Below are 15,003 nucleotides of genomic sequence, written 5' to 3'. Positions count from 1 at the left end.
TTATGTGCAACTCAGCATTCTGAGCAAAGAGTCTTGGTTTTAAAAGACTGAATGTTCCTGCTTCACACGTGCATGTTTGTTTCCTCTTTTACGTCCAGGTTTGAACAGGACCAGCACCTTTTCCTGTGAGGCCCATAACCACAAAGGCGTGGCCACCTCTGGATCTGGTACCATCACTGGTAGGTGTCACAGCCATCTTGGATATACTTTTCCTGTTGTATTATTCCTTGCCGTTATATCTTTATTTATGATGTCTTTCTTTTTTTTTAGTTCTCCCATCCCAGCCTCATGATCTGAGAGCTGTGGAAACCACTCAGACCAGTCTCCGTTTGTCATGGCAGCCTGGTTTTGGAGGCGACTACCCGATCATCCGTTGCTCTGTTCAGGTGAGACAACACGAGATAAATGCGAGAGGAGAATACCACAACTAGCTGAGAAAACTCGCCTGGAAAAATCACAGCAACTGTTTGACCTGCATGTTAAACAAACATGACTCTCCCTCTATTTGTGGACCTCTGGGACGATCAGAGCGTTACCTTTTGCAAGCCTAATTTTAAAAGAAAAGAGAGCTTGCTTGCTTTTCTTCTCTTAACTCATCCTTTACCCCTCCCTGCTTTATTCACGAACCAGTGGATCAGGTTTCACTCTGGGAAAGTGGCCTCCTGGACTAATCTTGTGCAGCAGCACCACTCCCTCTCTCTGCCACTATCCTGCTCTGTGGCCATTACAGCTCGGAGCAGAGAGGAGGAACGTTTTCTCCTGGAGAAGGGAGCAGCACAGCACCACCCATAAACGTCTGGTTCTAATAAAGCTGCCCCTCATACCTCTCGCTGTTCTTGCCCCCCTTCCCCTCCCACTCAGCCCTCTCCCTCACCCCCTCACCCTCACGGGGGAACAAGGCGAGGGGCCGGCTTCAGCAGAATGGGGCAAAAATCTGAATTTAACGGTTCATTGTGTGGAGAAGAGGAACATGAAAAAGGCTACAGTGTAGAGAGCAGAAAGATATCACTGTGCTCCACAAAGAAAGAAAGACAGAAAGAATTAAATAAAGAGAGACAGTTAAAGAACGCGGTAAAAGGCGGTGACAGCAGGTATTGTGGGTCTGAGACACACGAGGGGAATGCAGGCTGAAGTGTGACTCAGGGCTGAGCTGTACTATTAGATTAAACACAGTTGTTTACAGGCTGGACAGTGATTCATCGAATCAGGAATGACTCGCTCTGTTTCTCTGACACACACATACACTCTTAGAAACAAGGGTTCCAAAAGACTTCTTCCTGAAGGGCTGAGGTTCTACACAGAACCATTTGCTTCTGAAGAGCCCTTTTTTGGAGAAAGGGTTTGTCAAGGGTTCTTTGAAAACCTAAAGGTTCCATTAAGAGCCTTTTCCATCTAAAGAACCCTTTGGAGAAGAAACAATCCTTGAAAAACACTTTCATCAAGGGTTCGTCAAGGGCTTCTGGTACCACATTATAAAAGGGTTCCTGGTAGAACCCCCCCTCCCCCAAGTGTGCTCTAGATGAATCCTTACAATGCAAAAAGGTTCTCTGTAGAACTGCCTCAGTATGTTCTAGATAAAACCCTTGGATAATAAAGAGGTTCTCAGTAGAATTTTCTGGGTGGGTTCTAGTTGAAACCCTTGGAATATTAAAAGGTTCTGGCTAGAACCCACTCAGCATGTTCTGGGTAAAACCCTCGGAATATTAAAAGATTCTCGGTAGAACCACTTCTGTGTGTTCTAGATAAATCCTTGGAATATAGAAAGGTTTTCTGTAGAACCTTCTCAGTGTGTTCTAGATAAAACTCTTAGAATATTAAAACGTTCTGAGTAGAACCTGCGAGTGTGTTCTAGATAAAACCTTTGGAATATAAAAGGATCTCTGTAGAATCCCCTCAGTGTGCTCTAGATAAAACCATTAAATATATAAAGTTTCTGTGTAGAACTCCTGAATATGTTCTAGCTAAATCTCTAGTAATATAAAAAAAAGGCTCTCAAGAGACCCTCAAGTGTGTTCTAGTGAAAACACCTAGAATATTATAAGTTTCAAGGAGTATCTTCTAGATAAAACCCTTGGAATATTAAAAGAACCACCAGGGTAGAACTCTGGATAGAACCTCCAGAGAGGGTTCTGGGTGAAACCTTTCACAGACGGGTCTTGGTGTAACCCTTATTGTTGGGTTCTAGGTAGAATTCTCTGAAAGGGTTCCAAGTGGAACCTTTATAAAATGTTATAACAGTAACCAGAAAGGGTTCTCCTATGGGGGACAAGCATAAGAACCCTTCATAGTTTCATCTAGCACCTTTATTTCTAAGAGTGTACACTCCACACTTATACAGCTTAATGGTCCTCAGGATCACACCACCAGCTCACGCCATGAGAGACAAATCACCCACCCTGCTTCTTACACGACCTCTGAATACTCATATTGTCAGAGCAGCACAGAACAGCACCTGCTGCTCATTTGGTCAATTATTTATGTTTTCAGCTCTTACTATAAAGCCCACCACCCTGTGAAGTGCAGACTGTAGCCTGCAGGAGCTGCTTGATAATGAGCAGTGCAAGCAGAGACAGAACAATGGTGCAGACCGGCAACTTTAATGTGGTTTTAAAATTGCTGCAATGAAGGATTTTTTTTTCTGCCTTGTGTTCCTCTTTAAATGTGTTTACCACGGAGAGTCTGCAGAGACAGCAGGTTTCTGCCTGTGATTTTCAGTTGATGACTTCTGCTTTCAGTGCACCTTACTGAGCCTCAGTCACGTTCAAAACAGCAAGGAAGCAGATTGTTTTGGCAATTAACACTTAACTGACCACCCCCAACACAATTATACACAGACTCCAACCTCTTGTCTTTTCTTCCACAATACCTCAGACCAAATACTGTCAGTTACTGTGCATACAAACATAGTACTAGAAATAGAACTTAAGTGATTGATTGCAGTTTTTTGTCTTTACCTGTTCATTATAAATTGTTAAAATCTTCCTTCAAGCTGAAAAAACTGTGAATCATTTCAAAACTGCAACATGTGTTATTATTATTATTACATTTTTATTTAGATTTTTAAAATTTAACTAACTGTAGGCCAACTACAGTCCACAAATTGGAGGATAAACTGTCTTAATCAGTCATATGTAGGTTAACGCAGGGTCAACAGTACAATAAAATGTGTAGGACAAGAAGAACAGGTCAGTTTCATTAGTAAGAACACAAAGAGTACAACAGTTCATGCCATAAAGCAATGCCACAGGTTGAAGACCAAATCCGGTTTGTTATCTGACTGTTCCAGGCCAAACACTCGGGAGAGCTCTTCTCAGCAAGGCCAGATAAGATGGTCCACAACCAGAATGTGAACATCCCACCAGCCACACACCTCATCGGGGACCTGGAGCCCCACAGCCTCTACGCTGTCAGGGTGTCCTGTCACAGCAGCCAGGGGCCGTCCGACTGGTCGGACTGGGTGGAGCTACGCACCAAAGAAGGAGGTGAGTCTTCCAAGTGAGGAGATGTTTGTTTTCACCCCGGATGCCTTGTGTGTTGGGATCATCTCCACTGAAGTGTGCCAAGGTCAAGGCTGTGTTATCTGGCTGCTGGTTGAGGTCCAACTCCAAGTCTCCTCCCACAGCTGCTGTGTACGATAACCTGCTGGATAGACACTACACAGCAGCTAACAGGCATGATTGGGGGTGTTTTCTGAGTTCTGTATTAAGGATGATTTTATGCACATGCACATAAATACCCAGTTTGAACAATTAGATCTTTTTTCTGCTAAAAACACAAGGCCTTACAGGGTAGGATTTACAAAGGACCAAGTCCTAGTCAAGTCTTAAGTCTTGTCAGCAACTAAGTAGAGTCTCAAGTGAAAAGAAGTCAGAGTTAAGTCTTTACAGGCTTTACAGGTTTCAGCTGCTGAACTCAGAGTAGCTACCTGGTGGTCCTAAGCTCCTGTGCTAGTGGTGTCAACACTGACATTCCCCAGGTCTGATTGTAGCTTTCTTATTGATTTTTTTTTCAAGGATTTTACTTCCATGTTAAAATTGTGGCCCAAATCTGCAGATCAGTTATAAATAATTTTATTTTTTTTGCTCATGCAGTTAGTGGCTTTGAGTGTTTGCCATTTTAATCTTGTAGTGCAGCTGTGTTTTAATGATTTATTGCCTTGAGCTGTTTAATTAACCCTTCCTAAATTCTGCCCCTTTTAGTACTGTGCCCCAATGACAGGTTTAACATGCTAACTAATCTACATTTATCATTTGCCAGTTCATTACGTACTGATTTGCTCTGTTGCAAAATGCTAGCTAACTTGCTAGCTAGTCTACTTAAGTAGTCATACAGCTAGTTACATCTGATGGCTAATATTGGCAAAATGCTTACTAACTAGCTAGCTAATTTGCATAAATCTTTAGCTATCTAATTAGCTAGCGTTTTTTAATATCACACGTCCCCTAGCAACATCTTTTTTCTTCAAAAATGGGTTTCCTTTTCAACTGATATATATGTCTAAGTACAGGAAACAGTAAAGGAGAAAGAGATTCTGCTGGGTACCAAAGTGCTTAACTGTTATTGGAGCACAGAGCAAAAAGGGGCAGGGCTTATGAGGGGTCAATTGTTTTCAAATCATGCCTCCAAGCTGTCATAGACTCCAAAAAGTCACTGCTGTGGCCCCATTCATGATGACAATTTAATAGTTTAATTGAAAGAAGGTCAAATGCCTAAAAGATGCTCTTAATTATCAGGAATGCTAATTTGCCCCAAGACATATTTTTGTGAGCTTGTTTTAAGTTGAATTGAATTCCCTGCAGGTTTAATTCAGTCAGCTGCTTTTTCTCAGCTTGATGTTAAGTGAAGTCAAGGCTTATTGGGAACATACTGTATGATAACAAGGAGTCAGAGAATCAAGTTACAGTGCACTGTTAGTCATAATAGTCCTTCCTGTGCCCCTTCAACTAAGTCTGTGTTTATGAGGAACGCCAGACACGAATCACAGTACCTCTGTACCCGGTTTCAAATGTAAACTCTTGAGGTAGAAGGCTGTCTGGTATTGCAGGGACAGAGTAGGCGGAGACGGAGAAATGCAGGGAGGGTGGAGGTTAAATTCTCCTGAAAGGCTTCAGTTAGGATCGCAGCACTCTGTCCAAACTGTAATGCTGTCTCAGTTTAAACTGAGGTGGGATTTTCCATGCCAGCTCATGCTGTCTCTATCCCTGGATGAATAGGAGTGGAAACAGTGTATACTAAGAGGAGAGATATGCCTCTGGAGGGATGATGGGGGCTTTCCATAATGGAAGCATCTTATAATCTGAAAACACTTCAAGACATCATTTCTCATAAATAAGAAAAAGGGAGAAGTAGAAATGCCACTAATGGAGAAGGACTAAAAGTGGTTTTGAGATATGCAGGCTTCAGTCCTGATTGTCAAGTTTCAGTTCTTTATTATGACTAAGTTGTAGAAGTCTTTGTTTTGTTTCAGTGGAAAGAAATCCTCTGTTCTATTTCCCTTAGGACAATATTGTTTCATATCCAGCTCCGGCAGCTCTCTGTGCACTTGTCCTAATGAGTCAGAGGTTGATGAAAAACAGAAGATAAGATTCAGCCTGTGGTCAAAGATAGTTCAGGAGGCGTTGGAGGTCAAAGGGAGTGAGAGAATGAAGGGGAGAGGTAGACTCAGGCATATTTTCCACATCTTTTGTCTTTTTTTAACATGCTGAAGACTGTGACAAAAGTCCCATAAGGCTCTGTTGTTGGGCCTGAAGCTCTGGCGTTCATGTCTGCTCCATTTGTTTCTCATTAATAAATTGTGCAGATATGTGCTGCACTATCACTTACATGTGTCATCCTGGCACACACATCCCCGTTCACTGCTCCTCTGTCTTCTCAGTTTTTCACTTCATTACAGACTTTTTTTTTCCCTGCCAGCTCTTTTTTCACGTCTGTCCTCTTATTTCTCTCAATATAACACCACGGAGGAATTTATTTCCTGCATCAAACAAGCCCGCCAAGTTTTTTGAATCCAGTCTTTCAACTTCACTCCTTCATCTCTCATTTACCCCCCCCCCCCCTTTTTTTTGACCTAAGATGACCTGTGATTTCTCTTTCCAGAGCAACACAGCTAGGCACTGTGGGAAACACAAAAAAAGGGGGGTTAATGGTGGGACTAGGCAAGGCATGGATAGAAGAGCAGGGAAACAAGGGATGGGGGCGCTTTGAGAAAACACTCATTTTGCTATTTTCCCAAAGCCCACTATTTTCCCCGGAGGATGAGAGAACAGAAAAGGGAGGGAGTGGGGTGGAGGGTGGGCTCGTCATTGGTGGGAGAGGAAGTGAGACGACCCATGTCACCCTCCTAATCCTAAAGCTGCAATGAGATTATGTTTTACACATAGATTCTGTAAACCCATTTTCCTTTCATTTGCTTAAATAATGCCAGAAATGTTTCTTTCCAAAAACAGTGAAATGCAACCAGGCGTGGCAACACCTGACAAGTATTATTCTGTAATTAAACCCCTTTTTACATAGTTTTTTTTTTTTACATTGAAAATGCCTAATAAGGGACTCGTTATGTTCACTAATTTCCTTCCTCACTCTGTTTTCCTCACTTCTGCCTGAAGTAGCAGACATTTGAGATAATGTAGTACACAACTCAACAAAATATGTAATGTATCTCTAGGATTTTTTGACATTTTATTGCAAAATTTGTGCATGTATTAGTTTTAAGAAAACATCTTTGTTTAGTACAAATTCCCACAGAAATTACACCATAATCACATTAACAATTGTTCAATGAAAATGAGAAAAATGATGTAAAAATTATCATCATCAAATCATATCACATCCCACCCGTTCTTTCCCTGTGCTCAAATACAGGTGAACAAATGTGGTACCTCAGTCAGCTTTCTCCTTTTTCTGTAAAAGTGTCATTTTGGGTCACCTCTTAAGTTAGCTATGTTAGCTAGCTAACTAGCTAGCTCAGTGGTTCCCAAACTGAGGAAGAGCCACTGCGGGTGGGGGGCGGGGGGCATGGATGACCAGGGGAGACATTTAGCATGAAACAAAGTTGAATGAATTTGATTTATGGAGGGGAAATAAACAAACACAATTCATCCAGAGTAGAGAGCAATCTAAACTCACTGTCTGATGGAAGTGAGTCATGACAGCGTGGCACAACACACTCTACACGTGTCACATTTAATCCTGTTTAATACTACCAGCAAAAATACAACTACAAGCATTAAAGGACTCCATTTACAAGAGACAGACAACAGCCTGTTTCACCATAAAAATTTAAACGAGGCGGATGTACCAAAAAGCTGACGTTTTTGATGACATGAACATTTGTGCTCCGTCTGATCTGAGCAACATGCTTCCTGTGTAGTGCTGCTCGGTTTGTTTTCATTTATGGAGCGCAGACTCCAGATCCCAGGGTTATGAGTCTATTTTTGGCTTAAAGATGACCCTTTTCCATCCACGTGTTGACCCACGTGGAGACTAACCAGACGTAGAGGACAAGATGAAGCGTACAGAGAGATCCTGCCTCTGAACAGTGTTTAAATGCTTCCAAGCATGATTATCTGACACTGCTTCTTCAATAGCAGAACGAAACAGGATGTGAAACAGTAGTCTGCCATGGATGCAGATGTTAACCTCTGCTGTTGTGAACTAATTGTGGCTCAAAAGTGTTTGTTTCTCAGCCTCTTGCCAAGGCTGGTCTGCTTTCATGTGGAACAACACAAGGCTTTTTTTTTCTGTGTAGTTTCTGCATTTCAGCACACAAGCACACATCACGTTTTCCTTTTGAAACCTCCAAAATTTTGTAACTGGAGTTTATTCAAGGGAATTTTTTTTTTCCCCCTCCTTCCCAAAGTTTTACGTCAAACACTTAACATCTCTGTTCACTTGAACTCATAGCTCCATGACAAAAAAGAAATAGTGAGGCATTACCACAGAGAGGGCAGCGAGGGAGAAGAAAACTTGGAAAGAAGGAGATGGAATCATCTTGGATGGAGGACAAGGAGGGAGGAAGAGATGACGAGGGGTGGGGGAAGAGAGAAAGGGAGCGGGTAAGCAACAAAGAGGTTGAGAAGGAGGCAGTGAGACCGACAGATGACGGATCATAGGTGGAGACGAACTGCTGGAACGAACTTGACTTGGAGGTTGTTTTTGTTGCCGCTGGCAGGCCGAACAGGGACCACATGTGGAAACAATCACCCGCCAAACGCTTCCTGATAACATCATCCATATAGGCTGGGCCATGTTTCCCAAACTCACACTGACTTAGTGTGCATGTGTGAGCGTGTGTGAGTTAGCGTGGGCGTGTGTGGGTGTCCAGCTAGTTTGTGTGACTTTGTAAGCCTGCAGACAGAGTGAGAAGCAAAGACAAAGAGAGCCTTAACTCAAACAGCAACAAAGGAAATAAGCACTGTCGTCTCCTTGCTTTCTTGGATTTCTTTTCTATACAGTGCATCAATCACACACACACACACACACACACACACACACACATACACAAATTCCTCACACTATTTCAAGCATGTTATTCAGCGAGGTTTTCTCTCCACTGGGTATTTCTGCTGCCAGTGGCCCTTTTTCGCTCACTGCTCCAGAGAGCCAGAAAAGAAAATGGCAGTCGAAAGCAGAAACAGGGATGGACAGAGGAGCAGGGAAAGCATGACGGAGGGACACGCAGGTCCCAGCATGTGTCCATCTGAGTTCGTCCAACCATGCTGAGACAGAAAGAGCGCACTGGCTTCTGAACTCGGCTAATCGCCCCTTGTCTGTGGTGCCCTCAGCTAGCCTTTTTTGTCCTAATAAAGCTGAATTCTCCACATTCTCTGACATCTTCTCCTTCCAGCTGTTGTAGTTATCCACACCCCAGAGGCTCCAGCCTGTCAAAACAACACACGCCTGGCTAACCCCCAGCCCACTGGCCCCTGGCCACTGGGCCCACATTCATACCACTGCTGACTCCTCATTCATACCCAAAATCTTTTGACACATACACCGCCACGCCCAGGACTCCCTAAAAACGCAGTGTTTCACCCAAGGGCGGAGCCTTACTTCTTGTGTTATGTTGTGCGTTCTCATTTTGTTTTTGTTTGTTTATTTGACAGTTCGTTTAAAATGACAGTTACACAGTTTCAACACCAGCACATGTGAAATTAAAAGAGCATCAAGTACAACACAAGGAAGTCACAGTCACCTGGTTCATTTTTCATCAGATTTTGGATAAGCTAGTAAAACCATAAACTAATAAAATGTTTATTTACCTAATCTTTGCCTTATGAACGAGATTAAACATGCAGGAGAACAAGCAAACCAAACTTCAAACGTAACTTCAAACAGATTATTTTTCTGATTATTAATTTTTGATTTATACTCTTGTGTTGCTGGCACAGCTGCAACTGCAACTAGACTTCCCTGCAGATTTCAAATGACTTTTACCTGACTGTTGACTCTCAACATTTTTTTTTTAAATACTGCATTTAATATTGTATTGTGGACTCCTCATAGCTTGAGCATCATTACATCTCAAATATTATGTGTAGTATCTTTCAGCTCAAACTGGTTACCAAGGCAGACTGTCAGTTTTTGTGTACATAGGCGTGAGACGAAATACACAAATTATTAGCGTGAGAAGTTAAATGCCTTCATGTTCTGCTTTGTGTTTTGTGTTTCAGTGCCAGAAAACCCACCTGTGAATGTGAGCGCAGTGCTGAATGGGACGGAGGTGCTGATGACGTGGGAGGGGCCTCTGGGAAAGCTGAATGGAGAACTGCAGGGCTACATGGTGGAGTACAGCACGCCTGCCGCACAGCAGGTCAGTCTGGGACACAACAAATCACTGATAATGTTCATCGGATTGACAGGCACTGACAGAAAATATTCAGTCTGCTTGGTACTGACTGTCTCTCTCTTTTTCTCGTTGGCAGTTTGTTGTGGATACTGGATTGGACACCGAGCTGTCAATCAATCTGTCCGTCCCCCTGTCCAATGTGACTTTTCGAGTGTGTGCATACACAGGAGCGGGTCAAGGACCCTGGACCTCCACACAGACTCTGACACTTATTGCTCCTGGTGAGTGACAACAAGTGTCAAAATTAATTAAAATTAATTCTGTTAAAACCACTTCTACTTTGACATGTAAATGGTTGCTGAAGTGAATCATTTAAAGGGATAGTTTGTACTTTTTTGAAGTGGGGTTATAAGAAGTACTTATCCATACTCAGAGTATTATCTACAGTAGATGGCTGCCGGTATGCATCTAGTTTGGAGAAGCAGCAGGAGTACCAGTGTAGGAAGCTAAGTAATGTACTGCTGTTTAGAGTATTTTTTTATAAGCCAAAGATCAAAGCCACAAGACTCCTTTTGCAAAAACAGTCATTTTACCTTTACCAGAAAACGGGAGCAGCTTGTCTAATAGGGGTGGGCAGATCAAGTCTGCAGGATCAATACAAAAAAACTGTAGATAATAATGTTATTGAAATACAAAACATGGCCCACTTCATTATTTTTTTAATGAAGTTTGTGCCCTGCCACATTTAGCTGTAGAAAGAGAACTGAGTGCACAGCTGCACACAGATACACACTTCTGTATCAGACATGTGAGAGGCTAAAAGAGAATGGCAGAAAGGAAACTTAACATGTTGTGGTACAACTTACCTGTAGGATAGATAAAAATACAGCAAGATGCACTATTTACACAAGTAACATCTTCATACAGTGAACTAAACCAAGAAGATAATTGTTTATTTTATGTTTATTAGAAGGGCCAGAACGATATTGGTTTTTGGGGCCAATGCTGATACAGATATTAGTGAGTAAATAAATTCTGATCTCAATATATCAGCTAATATTCTTTATACAAAATATAATATGCAGAATATAGAATCTATACATAAACAGCCATTTTTTTTGTGATGATCCCTCCAAAGTGGTTAACACTTGTGACACAGATATGTAATGGAGGAAGGATATTTTACAGCTTACCAATAAATCTAATTGTCCAAAACAACATCAGGAAACAAAATTTTCACTGGTATTTTGATAATAAGAAATAACTATATATTAAAACAATACAGCTGATACTACTGTAGACTGATACAGCTATGATAGACCAATATCAGGCTGATTATATCCATCGACTCATATATTGATTGGGCTATTTATTAGTATAGCTATAGAGGCTATTAGTATTTTTTTAAATGTACTTTTTTCTTTTCTTTTCTTTTGAGTTTTCCGATGATTAATTTTTGAAAAATTACATATGAATTTGAGTATTTTATCAGTATTGGTATTAATAAAATCGAGACAAGAAGAATTGGTATGGTATCGGATTTAGGAAGTTTGATGTCACCCATCTCTACCGTCTACAGCGTCCTCGATCTGTTAGTTTGTTGATGTTATTGTGCGACTTCGGTGAACCTGAAGTAACCCTCGAAAACACAGAAGTGTAGCTTCCTGCACCGGCACTGCTGCTGCTTCTCTCAGCTGGTGGCGTGCTGGCTGTCACCTACTGTAGGTAACATACTGACTATGGATAAGTACCTCATATAACCCTGTAAAAAAAAAAACTGGATTATCCCTTTAAGATTCCTTTTGACTAGAAGCTGCATCATCTTGTAATCTTCATTTTATTAAGACCTTCAGTTTTTACCAGAAAGTGTCAGTTTCATGTACATTTTACGCGAATAAAAGTGTTCTTTTAGGTTTTACAACTCAGAAAATGATGTTTTTCTCCTGAAAGTCAAAGTATTGACGTGAGTTCTCCTTTTTTTTTATTCCCACAGAAATGGAAGAGTTTAGAGGTGAGTAATGACCGTCCTTTCACATGCAAACCCGCAAAGGCACTCTTCTGTGACCACACAGAGTGGCACGTAATGACACAGTGACAGTGGAAGTGAGCTCATGGTGTTTTTTGCCACCACAAGACTCCTCTTTCTTAATTCTCTGTCACCGGGTTCCTCCACGAGCCTGAGAGTTCCTTCCTGTGTATCTCAGGAAAAAAAAGGAAGGAACAAAAAAAAAAGAGAAGAGAGGATCTCAGAGAGACGGAGAAGGGGAAGAGGGCTGTGGGGTGAATGGGGAGACGCATCATAAATATTTATAACAGGCAGGAACAGTGGAGCATCTCTGTTTGCTTAGTCTAATAGAGCCAGACAGACAATTCAAACAACAAGAATGGCAGATAAAAAGAGGCAAAGGAAAAGTCGGGGGAGGATGAGTGTGAGAATGAGAGGAAAAGTGGAAAACAGTGGGTGGAGGCTGTGGGTGAAAAGTGGCAACTTGTGGGTGTAGCTGTGAGTAAATTTCAATGTGTGAGATGAAACAACAAGAACTCAAAGTAGATGTTTTGAGAATGAGGGGGGAAAAGGAGAATATTTTTAGTAAGAGCAGAAATGTTAAGATTCAGCTCAACAAATATGGAGGGCGGGGCGGAGGTCACTTACAGTTAAAATATGTTTTTCCACACAATCATGATGAATATGTTACAGTGTTGAAAAGTAATTAAGTACTCAAGTACAATTTTCACATACTTGTACTTGAGTATTTGACTTTGACTCCGCTACATTCCAGTTGGTATTTGTATGATTACATTTATTTTACTCTGATAGTTACTAGTTATATACTAGTTAGTCTATGTAGTATTAAATAAAGTATCTAAAACTGGTTCCTCGTTGATGGACTGCAACATTAAAATGCTCTTACATGTATTTGTTAATGACAAAAACAGAATATGATATTCTATAATAATATAACAGCGTGAAAGGAGCTGTACTACGGAAGCTTACTGCATTCACTTGAGAATGAAAAATTGCAGTTTTTCTGAATTAATGACAATTTTTCATGTCAAAAAGAAATCAGCTGTGTATTTTGGAATGTATGAGATCATTTTCCATTTAAAAATTATGAGGTATCTCATAAATACAGAGAAACAGAACTGAATTTTTACATAAAGACTTTTTTTTGCGTGAAAATGATCTCATTAATTCAATAAAACTGCTTTTTTTCCCTCAAGTAAATGCAGTAAGCAGCCTTATCATTCTACATACTGGATACTATACTTTTGTACTTTTATTTAAGTAACATTTTGAACTCAATTTCACTTTTAATAGTAACAGCATATCTTTAGACTTTAGTATTTCTAGTTTCATTCAAGTGAAGGATCTTAGCATGTCCTCCATCACTGGTATGCAACAACTGAACATTTTTTTCTGACAAATGTAAAACAACAGTGTGCATCAGTTTGAACTTTATTTACAACCCTTGTAAGAAGATAACATGAGGAGATATTGTCAAGCACATGCATGATAAGAACTTGCACATGTAAGAGCAGTGGATTAAAGAAAGCGAGGTGACCATTTGACATTGTGCACTGGCACTGTGGCGCCCCATCAAACAGCATGCATCTATGTTAGCTGACACAAAACTGTAGAATTTCCCATTCAAAAACAGGAGTCTCCACAGAGGTCGTTCTCTAATACTGAAAAGAGTGAGTGATTTGATATAACAATAGCTGCTTATTCAGTCTGTTTAATCATTGGGATAAAAGAACTATCTATAAAGAAATACTCTAGCCTGGAAAAGGAGTGGTGAACATGACAGAAGAGAATTGCCTAGCGGATGGTTCAAAACCTCCAGGGTTTGTTGCTTAAACACTGAAAAGGCCTTTGTGATATCTAAAGATACTCCCTTAGGTTTACACCAGTCAAACATTGGATTAACAACAGCTTAAATCTCTGAAAATCTCTGAAAATCTCTGTGTGTTCAGATTAGGTATGAATGGTAAAACTTTATTTTCAAAATGGACACCGTCCCAATTAGAAGCACAGACTTTACTAAATTTGTTAATAAATAATACAAGTTTGCATTTTTCCCTTTTCCTTAAATTGATGGAATTAATCAAAATTTAATTAGTGCTTTTTGTTGCCCTCATAATCCTAAATGTTCTCTTCACCTTAAAAGACCCATATGACTAAACCCTCTGTCCTCTGTCTCTGTCCACACCTCTCCCTCAGGTCCGTCGTCTCCCCCGGCCTTTTCCTGGCACTGGTGGTATGTGGTGATGGCCATTGCCGGCGCCGTGTCCATAGCTGTGCTCATGGCTGTTTACGTGGCCAAGCTGCGGCGCAAGGAGACGCGCTTTGGGTGCGTAGGCTGTTAGTGCTCCTAACAGTGGGTGGAAGGGAGGGACTCAATGGCTGTGCCAAACCCAAAAAGCTTCAGTGTTTTTTTTTTTTCTTCAGTTCCTTGACCTAGTTGTCTCACTTCTGCATGCATTCTGAGGCATTTGGACAGAGTGGCAGACATCTGCTTTGAAAGGTCAACAGTCCTACTTAAGAATTATGGACCAATGCCATGTTTTCAGCTGTGTTTACTCATCTGCTGGAGTGACCTCTCAGTGTGTTTTTGCTCTATTTTGTAAGAGTTGTGTTAATGTGGTCAGAACTATCAAACTGATACTGATTCAATATCAGTTATCAGTTATAGCATCAAAAGTGCCAAATCTGTTTTATTTCAAAAGATTTAGTGTTTGTTTATAGCAAAACCAGAGGGCATTCAATGACTTTTTCTTTATCAGCACTGTGTGCAGGTTATTAATGAAAACAAAAGTGCGAACACAGCCTCTCGTGGCAGAGAATACAGTATCAATGTTGTTTTCTTGTCATGTTTGGTTCCTGGTGGCCGGAGACCGAGCTAACCGAGCTGTCGCCAGGTACAGATAACAGCTGACAGCGGTTAGCCGACTTTAACAACAAGTAAACAAGCTAACCGCTGTCTGTCCATCAGCTAACTCTGTAAGCTACAGGGTTCAACATTAATGTTATTTCATAGACATCTACTCGCCTGAAATCAGTTTTTACTTGGCCCTGTGCAAAATGTTTCATCGTTTATAAAACATGAGATAATTATGAAGAATGTCCATCCTAGTTTTTATGACCAGGTGATGTCTTTAAATGTCTTGTTTTGGCAGTCCAAAACCTAAAGATATTAAGATAATAATAATGTATA

At 40.9% G+C, this 15,003-nt stretch overlaps 1 protein-coding gene across 1 annotated transcript in view; it reads left to right on the top strand.

Annotated features, from left to right (window-relative positions):
* Nucleotides 1-15,003, top strand: part of axl (AXL receptor tyrosine kinase) — a 38,908-nt gene that overhangs the window by 12,295 nt on the left and 11,610 nt on the right. The window contains exons 5-11 of the mRNA XM_084717483.1: nucleotides 99-179; nucleotides 271-386; nucleotides 3,287-3,482; nucleotides 9,672-9,811; nucleotides 9,924-10,068; nucleotides 11,781-11,798; nucleotides 14,010-14,139. Of these exons, the coding sequence (XP_084573609.1) occupies nucleotides 99-179; nucleotides 271-386; nucleotides 3,287-3,482; nucleotides 9,672-9,811; nucleotides 9,924-10,068; nucleotides 11,781-11,798; nucleotides 14,010-14,139 (826 nt within the window). The remainder of the gene's footprint in view (nucleotides 1-98; nucleotides 180-270; nucleotides 387-3,286; nucleotides 3,483-9,671; nucleotides 9,812-9,923; nucleotides 10,069-11,780; nucleotides 11,799-14,009; nucleotides 14,140-15,003) is intronic.

This window comes from Lutjanus erythropterus, chromosome 4, assembly GCF_056507025.1.
Source record: "Lutjanus erythropterus isolate fLutEry1 chromosome 4, fLutEry1.hap2, whole genome shotgun sequence".
Classification (NCBI taxonomy): domain Eukaryota; kingdom Metazoa; phylum Chordata; class Actinopteri; order Lutjaniformes; family Lutjanidae; genus Lutjanus; species Lutjanus erythropterus.
Note: the sequence above shows the minus strand (reverse complement) of the source record. Positions and strands in the feature narration are given on the sequence as shown.